A 19916-nucleotide genomic window follows, 5' to 3' on the forward strand; every position below is an offset into this window, starting at 1 on the left:
AGAAATCTAAAATTGAACTTGGTTGTCTGATTGTAGTTGTTTTGAAACTATGCAAGTAAGTCGTTTTGCTATTGTCATGAGGAACCACGATTTCTGTGTAAGAGAAAAGCAATCAAATATAAAATCAAGGGAGTTAAATTAAGACCTGTAGTCTTAGATTTGAAGTGGAAATAGCGGTCGGAACTCATGATTCATTTTCACCTTCCATACTCCCTCACTCTTGTCACTTCAGTGTGCTTCGGCCTCACTGTACCTCCATTCTTGGAGCCTGTTTTTCTAGAAGTGGGGGGAAAGTAATGGCCTTTCCTGCCTCAGCAGCCATCAACCCATCACTGGTGGAAAGTGGTAGATACATATCCCAACTCTGCCTCTGAAGTGTGTGTTCCACACTGCTCCCAATGGGATCCAGCCTCAATTTCCCGCAGTGATAACCTGCTCATTAGAGCACCCTTTACTGGCTTCCAGCTTTTCCCTCTCTCACTTCCCCACTCTCTCTACTGGGAACTTCCTAGCATCTCCCCGTACATAAACTACTTGTCCTTGAATCTTGGTCTGAGCACCTAGTACAGGGAAAGCCAGGTGCTTCTTTTGATTCTCTGAGGCTGCCTTCCATGGACAGATGGGAAGAGAAAGAGTCATTGACCATGGAGAGCAGGCCAGCCTCAACCTCACTGAAGACTTGGCTAGACTTGTGCTTGCTGAGTCACAAGAGAACCCGTCTTTTCTGACTCCAGAGTTTCTATAGTATGAGTTAGTATTCCCCACTCATCTGGCTCATGCTGTGTCTTTTAGTGATAGCATGGAAATCATTATAAATACTTAGGCTTTGGGGGTAGGAAGGTCTTTGAGAAAGAATAACTTTTGGCTCACAGGCTCGTGTATTTATAACCTCTCTGTTGGCCTCTACCTATGAAGATACCAATTAGCAAGTAATAATTCTAAGTAAGTGCAGTGGAGGTGGTACATGGGGCCTATTGTAAGTATTTAAAAATTTCCCCCTTGTTGCAGATGATCTCTAAGTAAATTTTAAGAGAATAACCTCTACCTAGGAGAAGATATTTATTAGCAGATATAATTGGATGTCGCAGGCTAATTACCTTGCTGCTTCACAAGGTAAATAAGCCAAGGGCATCTGTCCAAGAGGACCGAAGAGGCTCCATGCACCACAATGGAAAACCAGACCCCGTCCCTCTTACAGCCAGTGGCTACACGCATTATTTCCTGAACAGAAAGATGTTCTTCGAATGTGTTTTCTGACCTGCTGCTCCCACTCAAGCTCAATTTTCAATGTCACAGGTGCCCATGTTTATGACCTCACATTTGTAGTTTGAGAAGCAGTGAAGGGACTTTAAAATATCACTCTCATCATTGGGGGCAGAGTGACTTCTTTCCTCTCTATTTTTCTGTGAGGATAACCTGTTTTCAAGGAACCGAGAGGACCAAAGGATGTCACTCACAGTCTTCCCTGTAATCACCCTCACCTAGTTCTTTGCAAGTAATGAAAATACATTTGTGACATTCACAAAGGGGTTTTCTTTTTTTCTGAATCTTGGAAATATTTCTTAATTATCCATGTGGCACTCCCAAAAGAGCAAATCCCTTATTTCTTATCGGTATTAGCTTTTCTTTTTCTTTTTTTTCCAAATTCTACTCAATTTATTCATTTTTTTGAAAGATATTACATTAAAAAAAATATATGAGGTCCCCATTCACCCCCACCGCCCCCACCCCACCACTCCCCCCGCAGTAACACTCTCCCCCATCATCATGTCACATCCATTGCGTCTGGTGAGTACATCTCCGGGCATCGCTGTACCCCATGTCCCGACCTGTTTGCAAACTTGTAAAACTGCCCACGTACCTTTAGGGGGTATGGGGCTGATGAAGCAAGGGTTTAAGCTCAAGCATGAAAGCCTTGAAAACCGGCACAAAGTTCTCAACACTTGGTGATGGGCTGGTCATTTGCAGTCCTTTTCAAGCACTTTCCCACCGCCTCCCAACTGCCACCCCCACCCCAACCCCCACCCGGGTAAAGTTAACCTTGGAGTTGATCTAATTATTAGATTGAATCAAGTGAGATTGCTTTTGGAGGCCCAAATGGTTGACGATCAGCTATTCACTATGGTTCAGTCTCACAGCTCTTGGTCTTGGTCTCTCTTTCTTCATGCCAGTGCTCCCCTCAGAGTGTGGTCTGCTGACTGGCAGCCTCAGTCTCCCCTGGTTGCAAATCCGTGGGCCTTCTCCCACACCTCCTGAATTGGGTTGGGGAAGATTCTGCATTTTAACTAGATCTCCAGGTGATTCTCTTACCTTTGAGAAGCACTGCTTTAAACTATTACATTAACATTTGCATTTGCATTTGAGGGCAGCCTTCTCAGTTCCCTGATGGTGTGGTTTGTATCCATACAGACTCACAAACAGTGATGGTTCCTTGGTAATGATAAGAACGAATATTTCCACCAGCGTTGTTGAACCAGGATGGTCTGCTTTGACAAGAAAAAATATGAATCTTTTCCCATATGTACGATCTGTGGATATGAAAGCTTAAACAGTCTGATTTCTCTCTTTGCCAAGCAACTGCCACCCTTGTAGCTGATTCTTTTAAAAGGACAACCCTTCACTTCACGTGTAGTTTGGTGGGAGATGGAATGTGGGATGAGAAGGGGGAAAAGATGCTGGAAGTATGTAGAATGTTTCGTATGGCCAAATGTAAATATGTGATAATGGTTGGACTTGATGGTAACACATTACAATGAATGTAACAAACACTGTTGATTTATGGAGGTGATTGTGGCTGAAATGAGTAGTCTAGGAAGATTAATTTTAGTTGGAGGACAGCTGGAGGATAATATTGGGAATGTATGCCAATGATTTTGGAAGTAGATGAGGATTGTGGTTAATAATATAAATACAGGAATGTTCTACTACAGGGTGTTAATGTGGTGATACATGGGAAAAACATGACTAATGTAATTTGTACACTATAGTTAACAATATTGCAATGTTTTTATAGCAAAAGCAAAGTTGGTATTATATTAATTCAATAATTAAAGGTAAAAAAAGAATATAGGATTTGGTTTTCTGAGATATGAATACGATTAAGCACTTTTTTCTCTTCATTTTTTCTCGTTAATAAGGAGACCTTGACCATGTCATTTAACTAATCTGTATTCAGCTACATATCTTTCTGAACACTAGAGGAACAGCTGAGCTAGCAGTTGGAGTTAGATGAGATAAAAGTGCCTGATAAACTCTGGACTGTCCATGTGACAGCCAGGCCCTAAGTCTCAGCAGACTTGCAGCTCCTACCCTCTGGTTTATTGGACTTACCCCGGCCAGCTAAGAGGCAGGTGAAGAAGGTCAACCACACACCAGGGAGCCAAGAGTGCCTACAACTGCAAGCAGGAGGATTGCATCCAGCATCCATGTGGAATCTAAGCCCCGTCTTGATATAGACGGGGAGTGGACATCACCATCCCAGGGTCCACAGGATGGAGGAATAGAGTATGGATTAGAGTGGACTTACTGGTGTTCTGCTGTGGAACTATTGTGATTAGTAATAGAAATTGTAATATCAATGTGGAGAAAGTGGCCACCGCAGCTGCTGAGGGTAGGGAGAGGGAAGAAGAGATATGATGTGGGGGCATTTTCAGGACTTGGAGTTGTCCTGGGTGTTACTGCAGGGACAGATGCTGGACATTGTGTGTCCTGCCATGGCCCACTGGGTAGACTGGGGGGGACTGTAGACTACAATGTGGACCACTGTCCATGTGGTGCAGCAGTGCTCCAAAATGTATTCATCAGGTACAGTGAATGTGCCACGATGATGGAAGAAGTTCTTGATGTGGGAGGAGTGGGGTGAGGGGTTGGGGGGTATATGGGGACCTCATATTTTTTTAATGTAACATTTAAAAGAAAATAAAGAAGAAAGAAAAAGTGCCTGATAAAGACTATAACTTGTTGAGCTGCTTTTTTCTGTTCATTTATTTTTGTGAATTTGAAATGAAGTTGTTAATTTTATTTATTTTTTAAAGATTTATTTTTATTTATTTCTCTCCCCTTCCCCCGCCCCCACAGTTGTCTGCTCTCTGCGTACATTCGCTGTGTGTTCTTCTGTAACCGCTTCTATCCTTATCAGCGGCACTGGGAATCTGTGTTTCTTTTTTTTGTTGCGTCATCTTGTTGTGTCAGCTCTCCGTGTGTGCGGCACCATTCTTGGGCAGGCTGCACTTTCTTTCGCGCTCGGCGGCTCTCCTTACGGGGCGCACTCCTTGCACATGGGGCTCCCCTATGCGGGGGACACCCCTGTGTGGCACGGGACTCCTTGAGTGCATTAGCACTGTGCGTGGGCCAGCTCCACACGGGTCAAGGGAGCCAGGGGTTTGAACCGCGGACCTCCCATGTGGTAGATGGATGCCCCTAATCACTGGGCCAAGTCTGCTTCCCAAGTTGTTAAAAAACAGGGCATCCCTTTGTAATGTATATATCCAAGCACAGGGGCCATACAGTCTGCTCCCCATCCTTTTATTAGCCATTCCAGAGAGCTGGATTAGGGTTAACAGTGCTTTGGTGACTTCTGTTGTGAACTGGCTGGTGAAAGGAGAGCCCCTTTCATACTAAGACAACAAAATTTCCAGACCAGCCCACATGTTCACAAGCTCATGGAGAATGTGGCCTGGACAAAGCTTTGGAAGAGAGATGTTCATGGCTGTGGGTTTTATGAATTGGAGCTAACTGAATGTCCAATGATGGGAGAATGAATAAATACATTATATTTGTGTGATAGGATATTCTGCAGCCATTTATGAGCAGTGTTTGTAAATAATTATAAAGTTTTGATTAACAAAGGAAAATGCTTTTATTTTTCAAAAGCAGTATATAAGAAGGTATCTATGCTCTATCTCAACTTATGAAAGTGTACCCGAGGGAGAGAGGTGGCTCAAGCAGTTAGGCGCCTGCCTCCCACATGGGAGGACCTGGGTTCAGTTCCTGGTGCCTCCTAAAGAAGACAAGCAGGCGCAACGAGCAGATACCGCAACCAACCAGATTCCACAACCAGGAAGCACCACAAACAGCATATATCACAGATGCCTCAACTGGAAGATGCTGCAACTACTGCAATGAGCAGACACTGCAACTGCCACAAAGAGCAGATGTCACAATAAGCAGACACCGCAATCACTGCAACAAGCAGATGACACAACTAGCAGGGAGCAGAAGTAGCTGGAGCGGTTGGGCACTCGCCTCCCACATGGGAGGTCCTAGGTTCTGTTCCTAGTGCCTCCTAAAGAAGATGAGCAGACAACAAGCAGACAGTTGAGGGAGCTATCTTGGGGGGGAGGGAATAAAAATAAAATTTAAAAATTAGGGATAATATTTTTTTAGAATGTACCTGAAGAAAACTGCTGGGAAATGTGGCCACAAGCTCAGACTGGCCTTTGGTGACAGGATTGCAGGTGGCTTTTCTTTTACTCTTTTAGATTTTTTGAACTTTCCACCAAGTATCTTACTCCTTAAAAGTTGGAGGGGTTGGAGGAGAAACCTTTAAGAAATGTATATTCTATTAAGGAGTGGGCCGTGTGTGTGTATATTTTCATTTTTGTGGCCCTTTCTCTTAATACATAATAGGAATGTTTAAATAGTTGAAAGGAAGAAAGAATGAATGTAAATGAATGACTACTAGACTGTCAGCCCTTGGCCAGGAGGGATCCCGTCTTAGACCACTGTGACCCCTTGTTACTAGCCCAGAGCTCAGCAAAAATTGCTGCTCAATAAGAGTGGGCAAGTGTGAGTGATTGTCCTGATTCCTAGGGCTGCTAGACATGTCAGCTTCGTCTCTGACGTTTTCCTACTTAAAAGTCAAGTTAGTACTACATCTTAGTCAGAGTTGCCTCTAAAGTAGAGGTTCTTCTGAAATACCTCAAGGTCTTTGGATGTGCAGCATCTCCCTAGGATCCTGCCCTCTCCTGCTCTCTCCCCACCCCTTCGGCTTTTCTTTCTTCTTTCTTCTACCACACTCTCCTTCCCAACCTCCTCTGAGAATACACTCTGTTGCCTCCCACACACTGCTGTGGCTGTGGATTCCTTCCTTAGATCTACTCTCGAGTTCTTCCAGTGTAACTCTGTGGGTAAATAAAACCCAGAGTTGTTGCAAAACCTCATTTGAGCTGTTTGGCCCAATTTCATTTCCCTGCCAGACTTTACAGGAGTCCTTAACAAGCACTGAAAGCAAGCAGATTTCATTTAAGCATTCACTTGGGACAGTGCCTGGTTTGCCAGGGAGAGAAGAGGGGACCCTCTTGCCAGGGGTCTGTGGGCTGGTTGCAGAGCCAAGGTTCACATACATGGCAAGGGAGTTAGCAATCCAAGGCAGTCCCTGATGCGTGGAGTGTGCCCCAGGGCAGGCGGTGGAGGAGTGGGCATAGGCAGGCAGGAGGGGTTTGCTGGAGACCCGGGCTTGAAGGAAGGATGTGAAGCAGGGGAGCCATTCTAGGTGCAAAAGTCAACCAGAGTCAATGCCTTGATCTCTTCTCCCCTGAACCAATCGTCTTCTGCACTGCTTGGTCTGGGAAGCTCAGGCTGCGGGAGGACAGAATACAGGAGAGGAGAGGAGCCCAGCTATTTCATAGATGGAATACCCGAGTGTTACCCAGTTTTGTATCTTTAAGAGGCAAGGGGAAAGGGAGCGTATGTTTTTTCATTGCAGGAACAAAGCCTTTCTTCATTGACACCATTTCTCCATGATGACATGTGTCCTCTAAGCTGCCAAGTGGCTCAGACTTCTTTCTGGTGAACGGGGCAGAGCACTATGGCAAGCGCCTGGGAGGCATGCTCCCTGGGCACCCGGGCTCAGCGAGGGAATGCCGGGGCAAGGCTTGGCCTCTGTGGCTGCTTCATCCCAAGGTTTGCTGCTTGGGCTGAAGCACTTCTGGAATCCTAAAATAACTGTGGCTGGCATCGTAGAGATCGGGTGAGAAGTGTGTTGTTCTTTTTTCTAAAGACAACTTCATAAGGTGATAGGTAGCAAATGAAGACTGAGAAAGCCAAAGGGTGAATAATCCAGGCTGATCATTGGCATGGGAGGAAGAGATTGCCCAGTGGTCAGGAGACCTGGACTCTGGTTTAGGCCTCTGCTGAAATTCAGCTCTGTGCCCTTGGGTTGAAGTCTTTGAATCTTGGTTACCAGGTAGCCTAAAACAGTGGCTTTCAGTGTGTTGAATGATACTCACAGTAAGAAACTCATTGTGACATCATGACCCAGCACACGCATGCATACTCACACATACACAATATTGCGGATTCAGCTCCGGACCACCGCAATAAAGCAAATATCACAGTAAAGCAAGTCACAGGGACTTTTTGGTTTCCCAGTGCATATAAAAGCTCCATTTATGCTACACCATTGTCTATTAATGTGCAATAGCATAATATCTAAAAAAGCAATGTACATACCTTATTAAAGTGTGACCCAGAGACATGAAGTGAGCACATGCTGTTGGAAAAATGGCACCAAGAGACTGGCTCAACACAGGGTTGCTACAAACCCTCAATTTGTAAAAAAAAAAAACCAAAAACCCACACAATACCTGCAAAGTGCAATAAAGTAGAATAAAATGAGGTATGCATGTACATACATGTGCATACACACATAACAGAAACAATAGCTTCACAAATCAATACTCACTACATGCAAGGTACTTTGGTATTCTCTGTTCAGCTCTGTACTATTTTATTGTTTTAAAAATGCTGTTCTTGACCTGGTAAACGGATATCACAATCCACTAATAGGTCATGTCCTGCAGTTTGATAAGACACTGAACTCCATAATTTCCGAGGTCCCTTCCAGCAGTAAAGTCCAATGACTTTGCTAGGTGCCTAAAGGAGTGTTGGAAAACAATAGTATGCTGTGACAGATGACCATATGCTTACAGTCCAGAGGAAGTGCATGGTGTAGGATGTGGCAGCAGAATGACCTGAAGATAAACAAGTGAATTACAGACAGCTTCTAAGGAGAATGTATAGTACCGCAACTCTGACAGTGACTTAGAGAACAGGATCTCCACATCATTGCACGGAGGGCAGCCAAAGCCGAGACATCAGCGGCACGGGATGCCTCACCTGGCAGATTGTAAGACTCCACCCCCACACCCAAAAAGTGATCTCTAGTGGCCTTGTCTTTGTTGACATTTCAATTGTCAAGAAGACAGGAGAAATAAACCAAGACAGAAATAGAGAGCTCCTGGGAAACGGACTTTGGCCCAGTGGTTAGGGCGTCCGTCTACCACATGGGAGGTCCGCGGTTCAAACCCCGGGCCTCCTTGACCCATGTGGAGCTGGCCATGCGCAGTGCTGATGCGCGCAAGGAGTGCCGTGCCACGCAAGGGTGTCCCCCGTGTGGGGGAGCCCCACGCGCAAGGAGTGCGCCCGTGAGGAAAGCCGCCCAGCGTGAAAAGAAAGAGCAGCCTGCCCAGGAATGGCGCCGCCCACACTTCCCGTGCCGCTGTCGACAACAGAAGCGGACAAAGAAACAAGACGCAGCCAATAGACACCAAGAACAGACAACCAGGGGAGGGGGGGAAATTAAATAAATAAATAAATCTTTAAAAAAAAAAAAAAAAAAAAAAAGAAATAGAGAGCTCCTGACTTCTGTCCTTTGACCTTGGACCCAATCCTCTTGGTCTTGGTTAGTTCCCAATATAGAAACGAGCTAGTGTTTCTTAGACAATAATGTGCCAAAGACTTTATCACGTCATCAAACCCTCAGGACTGTGATTCCCATTTTACAATGTATGAACTCATTCTAGATCTCATTGCTGCAAATTAATACCCATTTTTCTGATCCCAGAGCCCAGGGACTGTCCATTGGCACATCCTGCCATAGCTTGAATCCAGAGTCTTTCTGGCATCAAAAAGCAGAGGCATCAAGAGGTGGAACAGGACAGGACTCAGAGATTGGAAAGTCCAAGCCCCTCATTTGTAAAGATGGGGGACTTGAGTCCTGGGAAGGTTCACTGATTTGTACAAGGTCACATGGTAGCAGAACTGTGACTGGAGCCTGGGCTTCTAGAAGTCTCTCCACAGGATGTTGGCCATTAAAATAACCACAATAACACTAATAATAAGACTAAACCAGTCCTCCTGGTACAGAGCATCATTTTGTTTTAGAAGTTGGGAAAAATCATTCTGGATTATTTTAGTATATAAAGAAAGATGCATTCTCCTTTTCTGTAGATATTAGAAAGTTTCAGGGCACTGAAACTTTCAGGCTGCCTCTAGATGTTTCTGATGCTGAGGGATCACCATCAGGTGCTTTGTGCACAGTGTGGAACTCATCTGAATTACCTGTGGTTCTACATTAAAGGAAGCCCAGCAGGAACAGATGTCTGGGAGGTTGGCCTTGGCTCTGAGCTGCTCTGCAGGTGGCAGGAGCCTTGGTGGTCCTGACTTTAGGCTGGACCTGCACCCTGCCCTGCTCCTCCCTCCTCGCTGCCAAGCAGAGTGGGCAGACAACTGTTGGCCAAGGAAGGAAGGACAGAAGGGCATTAAAGATTTCACTTGATGAAATCCCCTCGCCATCCTCCCAACAGCTCTGAGAACTTGGGCAGCAGCAGCAGAGACACTAAGGATTTCCATTTTGCTTACCAAGCTGTCGGCTGCCAAGGATTGGCTTCTGCGTAGCAGGGAGCAGTGGAGGTGTGCTGGCTCCACATCTGCAATACTGACCATTTTGGATGCTTCTTACTATATTAATGTATTAACACACTCTTCATGGCATTCGAAGGGGTGGTTTGTGGAGGGATGTGTTCCGGGCAGGAAAGCTGTGTGGTAGATAGAAGGGCAGGAAGGAAGGTCAGCAAGATGGCTGGGGGCACATTTGTCTGTAGGCACTTGAAGACCAGTGAACAAATGCCTTCTCTCCCCCAAAGGTGTAGTCACTCCATTTCTGAGTCGCCTTGCACCTTTTAAAAAATTTTCACTACATGTTTCATTTGAACTTTGATTTCAACTGTTACCGTCCATCTTTTCAATTCTTGAGCCCTTGGGAGGAGAAGTTGTGGCATGGGGAGAGGGCCAGCAGCCAGAGTGAAGACTTGAGGAAGCGAGGCTTCTGAGGAAAGGGAGTTAAGACTGAGGGATCTGCACTCCTCCTGGGGAGTGAGGAGTCACCGGACCAGGAAAGGCAGCATTCAACAATTCAACAAGTACCTGCCCAAGCAGGACATGGGGAGATGGGGCTGGAGAAGCTGGGAGCTAGGTGATATTTGCCCCTGATTTTTACCCCTTCCCAACAGCTCCTAAAGCTGTGTCTCCTCTTAAAACTGGGCCTGGCCTTTCCAAGGGAACGGTGGCCCCTGGTTTTCCTTGACTTCCAAATCTGTTCATTTCAGATGCACCCAGTTTTCTGAAGACATCACTATGAATCTAGGTCTAGGCAATTCCACTGTGTCCAAGAGTTCAACTGGGGAATGAAGCAAGATCATTCTAGAAAGACTTCACTGCCTAGTGGCATTTCCTATGATGGCATTTTCTTTGAGCTGCTTGGTTTTGTGGTATCTGTCTGCGGGGCTGTTTGTATTTCTGGAATATGGCAACTCCTCTACAAATTCCGCGAGGCACTCTCTGATAGCTTCATTCCAATCTTGGTTACACCTAGTGTTATGGATGCTTTCTTTTGATTTTTGAGAATCACTAGGTAGCTTCTACATGGCGGATAGGCTCCCTTAATCAGACTTAGCTAAGGCAAATGTATTTTAATATTGCTTTGGAGAAGAGCAGTGGATTGGAAGCCAGATATGGTTTCTAATTCCAGATCTTCCATTTACCAGCTGTGTGACTTTGGGAAGGTACTGACTTTCTCTGAGCTCCTATCTCCTTATCTATAAAACAGGAAGAGTACTTTTCTCATTGGCCTGTGTGAGCATACCATGATATTACTTATATAATGCCCTGGGCCTAGAGCTTGGCATCTGGTTGGAGTTTCCCTCAAGAGCTTACAGTCATGGAGGGGAGACATGATTCATCTACAGAACCTTTTCCTGTGAAGAGGATACAAATGAGAAAAGTGTAGCCCTATTTCCCTCTGTAATATCCGCCCCTATCTGCCCCCTCCTTGAGGCGCTGGTAACAGAGGGGACAAGATGACAAGGCAAGATGGGGTGAGATGACAAGTACCAGACAAGGGAAGGGGCTGGCTCTAGGGAAGGAGATCAAAGAGGGAGAGGATCTATTAGTTTTCTGTTTTGCATAAAAACTTCTCACAGATGCATCAGCTTAGAACAATACCCATTCATCTTTTTTTTTTCAATAGTCCACCCTCTTTTTTTTTGTCTTTTTTTAATGTTACATTCAAAAAATATGAGGTCCCCATATACCCCTCACCGCCCACCCTTCTCCTCCCCCCATAACAACAACCTCCTCCATCATCATGAGACATTCACTGCATTTGGTGAATACATCTCTGAGCACCGCTGTACCTCATGGTCAATGGAGTCTTGCTACCACTTAACTGAGTCCTCTTCTCAGGGTGCCCCCAGGCTGAAGTCAAGGGGTCAGCTGGGGCCACGATGCCATCTAAGGCCCAGGATCCTCTTAGCTCACTGGTTGGCGGCAGGATCCAGCTCCATAAGGTTGTAGGGCCCAAGGCCCTCAGCTTCTAGGGCCCACCCACCATTCTTGGCCACCTGACTCTCTCCACAATATGGCAATTTGCTTCCTCAAGGTCAACAGGAGAGCATCTTGGCTGCTTCTTGTCTCTCTGAAGGCTCACCTGAGTGGGCCAGACTCCCCCAGCATAACCTCTCCTTTGATGAACTCAAAATCAACTGAGTAGGGACCTTTATTACATCTGTGATATCCCTTTTGCCTTTTAAGGTAACATAACTCACAGGTCCCACTCACACTCAGGGAGGGGATGATAGAAGGCGTGGACACAGGGGTTCAGGAATCTTAGAGACCATTCCAGGATTCTGCCAACCACAGGGGGTCTCTGGACCTCTCTAAGTGGGCAGAGGAGAACCCTCCTTGCCTGTCCTTTGTACTGTTTTTTCCGAGAACAACCATTATGGGGGCTCCTAAGCCCACTATCTTGCTGGGCCCGGGTTTGGCTCAGGCGGGGTGAGATTGTTACACAGAAGAAAGAAGGGGGCAGGGTGAACCTGAAGACGTGGGACAGCTTTGGGATGGCAGTGCTGCCACAAGCTTAGGAATGGGAGGTTTAGCTTTGATGGAACTATGACTTCGGAAAAGAAAAGAGGTTTTTTTCCCAAGGAAAAAGGTTTGTTTTCGTGGAGCAGCTTCATTGGTGCCTGTCCATCTGGCTCCAGGGGATGTATCATCCCACAGCACCGGCACTGAGAAGCAAAGGCCTTCAAGAGTTGTCCTTTTCCTCCCTGTCTACAAGATCAACACCATTGTGGCAACTGATGAGGGAAATGCTCCCCTGCTAATGCATGGCAGAAATCCACTATAGCAGAAAAAGAAAAAGGTTTTGGCTGGACAAAGGTGAGGGTTCCTTGCCCTGAAGCTGTCACTGTGAAAGCCGATTCTTCCCACGTGACTCAGCTGCGGGCGCTGGAACCCACACTGCCCAAGTCTTCGCATGTGCAAATGCACAGTGCTGGGCTGGAGGCAGAGTTTACCAGCCTGGAAACCCAGCGCCGGGTTGCTGGGTAGGCATAGTGGGAATCTGTTTAGGGCATCAGCAGAGCAGGGCCGGCCGAAAAATGCTTTTCTCAAATAACTCCATAGTTAATATTCAATAACGACGATACATTTACACTCATTTCATAGTAAGCTCATTTAGTCTTTACTGCAGAAAGGGGGAGAAATGGGGTACAATCTTTTTGGTGTTTAGGGCCTCTAGAGTCTGGAGGTCTTAGGCCACCCCTATAGAAACGTGTGACACTAAAACAGGAGGAATTACTTCTCCTAATCCACTGCTTTCAGGCAAAATCACATCCAAACCATCTTCTCACAGAACCAGAGAGCAGGGATCCTTGTGTGAGAGAAAAGAAAAACTTTACAGGCAGTTTAGGATCTGATGGCTTTACTGAGTGATTCATGAATCAAGCAACATCCCATTCAGAAAAGAGGAGTGGAAAGGGGAGCTCATACCCGGTGAACGCAAAAGCAAGTGAGGAAATGTTCTGATTGGCTGACGTTAAGGCTCCCTTTCCTGTCGTGGGTCTTACAAAGTAGGGAACAGATCTACCTTGATTAGTCTGGTGTGCTTGTCCATTCTGGTAAGATAGCTCGACTGGACCGAAATTAGTTTAATCAGCAGGTGTGCTCATCTGCGGTTCTGTAGGGTGCGTTCCATTTTCTCCAAAAGCCCCTACAGGGCAATTGTTTTTGTCTTCTGGAAGAGCTCTTCTCTGAAAGGGGTCCCTCCCTGCAACACCCAATGCAGGTGGCCTTTTTGTTTTTACTCAACATGTGTTTTGTTCTGTGCTGTAACCCAGCACCTGGCACCATGCCTGGGAAATAATAGCGACTTGGAAAACGTGCCACAGGTGGATGGATGGGTGCTCCCGTCTTCAGCCGTCTCTTCCCTTCCTGCGCGTTGTTCTCTCCCTCCACTCCAATGAGATCCCCAGGCATCAGTGGATAACACTTTGCATTTCTCAGGCTTGCCTGATGATAAATCAGTATCATCATCATTATCATCTGGAAGCATTTCTCAAATACACAGGTTACTAGGACTCTCTGTTAGAAATTCTGGTTCAGGAAGTCTAGGTTGGAGCCCAGGAATCTTTTTTTTCTGGCCAGCACATCAGATGACTTTCTCCTTCAGATTGACACTGAGATAAGCAGTAAGAACTCAGCGCTTTCTCACACAGAGCTTGAGGAGCCACGGCCACATAACCTGGTTTCTGAGGGTCTCAGGTTATGACCTTGAGCTTTGCTTGACTGAGTGGCACTGAGGGTTTGAGGGCTTTAAAAGCATTCTGCTTTATCCCCCCAGGTCCAGCCCCACACCCTGGCTCCTGCCTTCCCAAAGGGATGGGCCTGGGGGAGGGCTGCTCAGAACCCCCTCTACTTCTGGGACTGCCCCTCGAACATCTTGCCCCTCTTTCTTGGAAGGCAGGCTCCCCCAGCCCCATCCCTAAGCATAGCTGGCCAGGGGCTTGTCCAGGTTGATGAGATGTGAAGGTGGAGAGGAAGTAAGTGGGTCACAAGCAGGTGACTGGCATCCTGGGGGCTCCTGTTCTGTAGCTCTGGGCAAAGGTTATTGCTCTGTGTATTGTAACCTTCCAGCCCTTCTCTAGCCAAGAATTAGTTCTTAGTGAACATGCAGCAGACTGGACTTCGGCTCCACCCATCCCCTGCCCCAGAGGTGACCAAATGCACCACCTGATGCCCATTTCCCTCTTTCCCTTGCAGCTGTCTCCAACCTGGACATCGAGAGTAAGCTGAGCGTGTACTACCGAGCACCGTGGCACCAGCAGAGGAACATCTTCCTCCCGGCCACGAGGCCACCCTGCGTAGAAGAGCTGCACCGCCACGCCCGGCAGAGCCTGCAAGCCCTGCGCAGAGGTGACTGATCCAAGGCTTGCTTGGTTGGGCCAGGAGCTGGCAGAGAACTCGGGGTTGTCTCGTCCAGTGGTTCTCTGTCCCATCAGTCCCTACCTCCACCCCCCTTATGACAGCAAGTACTCTGAAACACTCCCTTTTCTACTCTGAAATGAAATCCATGGATAATATAGGTTACTCTACACATAATGAAAAATAGCATGATAGCCTAACTATGATAATAAAGAGAAATTAAAAGGGAAATAATTTATAATAATATACAGGCATACCTCGACATATTGTACTTCACAGATACTGAGTTTTTTACAAATTGGAGGTTTGTGGCAACCCTGTGCCAAGCCAGTCTCTGGGCGCCATTTTTCCAACAGCACATGCTCACTTAGTGTCTCTGGGTCACACTTTAATAAGGTATGTACATTGCTTTTTTTAGACATCATGCTATTGCACACTTAATAGACAACAGTATAGTATAAACATAACTTTAATATTCCCTGGGACACTAGACAATCCGTGTGACACGCTTTATTGCGATAGTCACTTTATTGTGGTGGTCCAAAACCGAGCCAGCAGTATTTCCACGGTATGCCTATAATACAGAACCACGTATGGGGGCCCTTCTGCTCCTGCTGAGAACCAGTGATGTGATCCAATGCCCCCATTCTACAGAGGAGGAAGTAGAGGCCTAAAGAAGTTGAAAGACTTGTTCAGGGTCGCACATGGCAGGCCAGACACAGTGCCTCTGAGCTCCCAGTCAGAGCTCTTTTACAAGTGCTCATGGGAAATAGATAAGTTCATCTATATTTCTATTTGTGTGTCTCCCACAATACAATCCTGGGGATGCCAAAGATAGGCACCTATCAGTCAAGACAGAAGATACTGGCTCTTCTTAAGCTGGTGATTTTTGGGTGACTTAAAACCATTCTGATGTGGCCAAGGGGGTTAAAAGCTAACATCTTCCTTTTAGAATCCCCTGAATTGGGTATCAGAAGTTGGCTTGCCAGCTTCATTGGCCTTTAGGTTTTTACTATGGAGACAATGTGGTGTCTGCATATTTGATGCCTTGGTTCCAAATTCCCTATACTCTTTTAGGGAATGCTAGTACTCCAAAGTATTACAACTTCATTGAAGTGTTTTAATATTGATATCAAGATGGAGAAATACAATGGTAAAGGTTGTATTCATCTTAGTCTCATCCATGTATGTATGGCTTCTGCCTTTTCCCCCAAACCTCATCTTTTCCTCTTTAAGTGAAAAAGCTAACCTACTAATAACACCAAAGCAATCGTTTCTAAAACATTTTCCTTGGGTATTAATGGCAGCCACTGTGATATGGTCATACTGGAGAGCGACGATTGGTATTCGCTAGAAGTTGCTCTGGCATACTTAACTCTCCACTTCAATTTTATAGTTGGCTAAAAAGTTCTTCTTTAGCACTGTTTTACTACAAGCCACCCTCTGGAAATCTCCCCTCACTTTCCCCTGTCTTTTTCAGCCTGGATCAGGTGCCCTTCCCATCAAATCTTATGTGTCCTGCCCTCATGACACTTAAAACCCAATATCATAACTAACCACTTATGGGTTTGTCTTCCACCATTAATCCATGAGCAACTCAAGAACAAGGGTTATATCGTATTGATTTCTTGTATTCAGAGCTCTTAGCCTCAACCTGACATAGAGTAGGTCCTTAGGGAATGCTTGAGGGACTGAATCAAATATGCAGAAAACTGCTTGAGCATTAAGGGAACAGGATGACTATGGAAGAATCTGAATAAGTTTAACTAAATACTTTCTCTCATCTCACCATTAGGAGCTTGAGCAACATTAGCCCTTTAGACATAATTATTTTTATCCCTTTATTATTATTAATAAGTCAGCCCTGATTAGATTTTAGTGGATTCAACCAGATAACACTAAGCTGCTCATAAGCTATCATGTTTCACTGCTTTTTCAAGTTAGGACCCAATGGCAGAACTGAAGAACAGCAAGTGCCAATATCAGTTTTCTCTCAACTTCCTCCTGAGGCAGAGAGAGGGCCTCGGGGCCTCCTGGGGTTTGGAAGGAAGACAGTGGAGCTGTGTCTTGCCCACCGCAGACTAGCTTGCTTTATGGTTGGCTCAATAGCAAATCTTGGGTGTAGTAGTTTTAATGGCACTTCAGAGAGCCATGAACAGAAATTATAGGCATCATAGAATTAAAAACATGCAGTGTAGAATTAAAATTAGAAAGTGACTTTTTTTTAACCTCCTCTAAGGAGCACAGTGGCTTTTATCTTCAGAATAATCCACGCCTGCCATCTGGTGGCGTTGAATAATACTGACCTACCAGCAGCGGCCTTGCTCAGCAAATGCTGCTGTGAGCTTCCCCGTAGGGCACTGCTTGGACAGCTGGACAACACAGGCCGCCACCAGGAGGGAGTAGAGAGAGAAGCCCAGACAAGGGAGGCTGGGCTGGCAGCAGCTCTGTGTTCTTTTTGGAGATGAGGGTAGGAGGGAGCTGGGGGACTGAAATTAGAACCTGTAACCTGGCTGCCTTCAAGAGCGACTCCAAAGCAAACCCCTCAGCAAACTGTACCGAGGACCAGGCACTATGCTAGGCACTGGGATTCAAAGAGGGATAAACGATGTTCTCTGCCCAGAAGGAATCACTGTTCTGATGAAGGAGCCAGGCTGGTGAGCAGGTAATTTCAACCCCATGACATGGCAGCACCGAGGAAAGGTGCCTAATTATGTCATGGAGTTTCAGGGGAAGGCTCCTTGGATTTCAAGCTATTTAGCGTTCGATTCTCCACCCCCTCCTTTTTTTAAATTTTAGTCAATTTTAGTCATTCTTTAAGGTTCAGAGCCAATAATGGTTTTAAATGTTGCCATCGTGTATGCTTGTAAGACAGAGGGAGAGAGATAAGTGACTTAAAGAGATATTTATATTTTATGTTTCCTTTCCTTTCAGGGCTGGATCTAAGTTTCATTGGTCCAAGAGAATAAGGACCAAGTTTCTACTGTAGTTCAGGCTTTAGTAGACCAATGTTCTTCCCACCCCACCAGCAGGAAAAGAAATACCATTAGGGCAGCATCAAGTGAGCCTACCTACTCCCAGCCTAGGGCAAAGGAGAGAAGGCAGGGGGTTCAGGAAGTGGGAGGGAAGGGATGGAATGGAAATTGAGGAGGCAGTCTCCTTTTGGCCTCCTCCCCCTCCCCCTCCTTCCACCTCATCCTAACCAGTAATACCTGTCTTCTGCTCTTGAGGAAATTAAGAATGTAAAAGCTTTTACTGTTACTACCCATTTAGAAAACCCTACTGTTGGCTTGAAGAGAAAAGAGGGAAGCATTGAAGGTGGACCACTGGCTGGCAGGAGAACAAGGAAAGCCTTTTCTCTCAGAAAGTCTTCCTGATAAACACTGACTTTAGGGGCAGCCTAGCAGAGACCAAATATGTGGTGATGAGGAATGTTCCCTGGTTGTGCATGGAAGCCAGCATTAGTCTGAAGAATCCCCAGCAAGAGAAGATGAGGAACACAATCACATTTACCTGACAAAGACAAGGCTGGCAGAGGTCAGGTGGTGTGGCCCACAGAGAGCCAAATCCGACAGGGACAGCAACGGGAAGGCTGGAGAGTGCTCAAGTTAATAGCTTAGGGGGCAGCGCGTTGAACAAAGCCTGAGGGAAGGGGGTCAGCATGGGGGAGGCCAGTCAAGAATCAGCAACATGACCTCCATCTGCACCTAACAGCAAGTACGATGACAACATGGCTGATTAGAAATATAGGGAAATGGAATGCCCTCCAATTTTAAAAGACTAGGCTTAACAAAAGCATTTGTGCTTGCTTTCAGTCACTCAACAGACATATGCTGAGACCTGGGACTATGTCCCAGGCACTGCAGGCCATTGGGACCCAAAGCTGAGAAAAAACACAGTCTGTCTTCCAGGAGCTGAGTTCCAGTGGAAGAGGCTGACATACAGAGGCACATCATTATCAGTCCAATGATAGAGATGAAAGGGGCATTGTGGGGGCTTTGGAGAAGGGGAATCTGGCCTCATCTGAGGAGGGTCAGCACAGGAAAAGCCCTGTTTGCTATTGTGGGTTAAGAAGTTGTCCCTTCTGAGCTGCCAAGTCTTCTGGCTTGTAGTTAATACATATTCTGTATACTATCAATCTTCAGTGAATTGGACTGTGATAAAATAGAATCATAATCAAATGTTGTCACACCCAGGGCAGCCTGGCTCTGCTGAGTGAGGAGGTAGGTTAGGACTTCCTGGTGCCCTCAGGGAGAAGTAGGTGGTCAAAAGCCCGGAAGACCAGAGACGTTTCCACCCCTGATGGCTTGGCAAGGGACTTGCCCTCTCTGAGCCTGTGCTAGGGACGGCTGTCGAGATAGTACACGTATGAGCTTTAGCAAGCACCTCTGGTCATGTGGCCATTGCTCAGTAAATACTGGGCATCGTGACGCTGGCTGTAGATGGGCTGAGGAACAGCGACTTTAAATAACAGAAAGGCGGATTGAATAGCTGCTGCCCAAATTGGTACCTAGAGCAAGAGGGAGTCTCAGCAGATTTCAGGCCCTGGGCAGGAGTGGGGGCTGGATTTGGGCAGGGGCATGGCCTTTGGTGTGGCTAGTGTGTTGGGGGCTCACTGAGACACCTGGTGTCTCATGACTCGGCCTGAGCTCAGGACCACTATGTCCAGAGGGCTGTTTCTTGGCTTTTTGGTGAGTAGCTTTATTTCTGAATCCAACTATCATTGGGATGACTCTACTTTCTCTGTATCCCAGGATTTCATTTCAGAGCCCTCAGTGTTGTGGGTGGCAGGGCCTAGATGGCTGCAGTGATATTCCCATCATAAGGCTCTCTGGAGAGAAATTTTTTAAAAATTTTTAAATGATTAATTAAGGCCCTGTTTCATAGTAGTTGCCAATTTCTGTGATGGAAACACTCCCACCACAGCTGATTTCAAGCCACCAGCAGTTTAACAACAGGCTCAGAATGTTCCTGAATCCATGGCTATCAGCTCTCCTAGGCTAGAATGAGTTGGCTCCAGCACCCCACTGGCTGGCTGGGTGCATTTGTCTCAGGCACTGTCCGGCAACTCTGGTGCGGCAGCAAATCTCCCACCATGTTCTGAACCTTTTGAAAAAATTTCTCCTAGGCACATGTTATTTTGAAATGAAGCCCATTGGGAAATAGACTGCTTTTTCTGAAACTCAGAAGTGAGCCATCTTGTATGCAAACATCGTGAGATGGACCCACTGAAACATATTCGTCCAACATAAGGTTGAGGAAAAGTTTAGTTAGGAATCATTCCGAAATACAGTATACAAAATACAGTAGCGAGTATACAGATCAGCTCGATTAGTGATCACTCTTTTTTCCACAACCATCTGCTGAGACAC

General features: G+C 46.1%; 1 protein-coding gene across 4 annotated transcripts in view; it reads left to right on the forward strand.

Moving 5' to 3' along the window:
- NHS (NHS actin remodeling regulator) overlaps nucleotides 1-19916 on the forward strand; it is a 356077-nt gene that overhangs the window by 300950 nt on the left and 35211 nt on the right. For all 4 annotated transcript variants that reach the window (XM_058292148.2, XM_058292149.2, XM_058292151.1 and 1 more), the window contains exon 2: nucleotides 14383-14535. In XM_058292148.2, coding sequence (XP_058148131.1) covers nucleotides 14383-14535 — 153 coding nt within the window. The remainder of the gene's footprint in view (nucleotides 1-14382; nucleotides 14536-19916) is intronic.

The sequence above is a fragment of the Dasypus novemcinctus genome, chromosome X (assembly GCF_030445035.2).
Source record: "Dasypus novemcinctus isolate mDasNov1 chromosome X, mDasNov1.1.hap2, whole genome shotgun sequence".
Classification (NCBI taxonomy): Eukaryota; Metazoa; Chordata; class Mammalia; order Cingulata; family Dasypodidae; genus Dasypus; species Dasypus novemcinctus.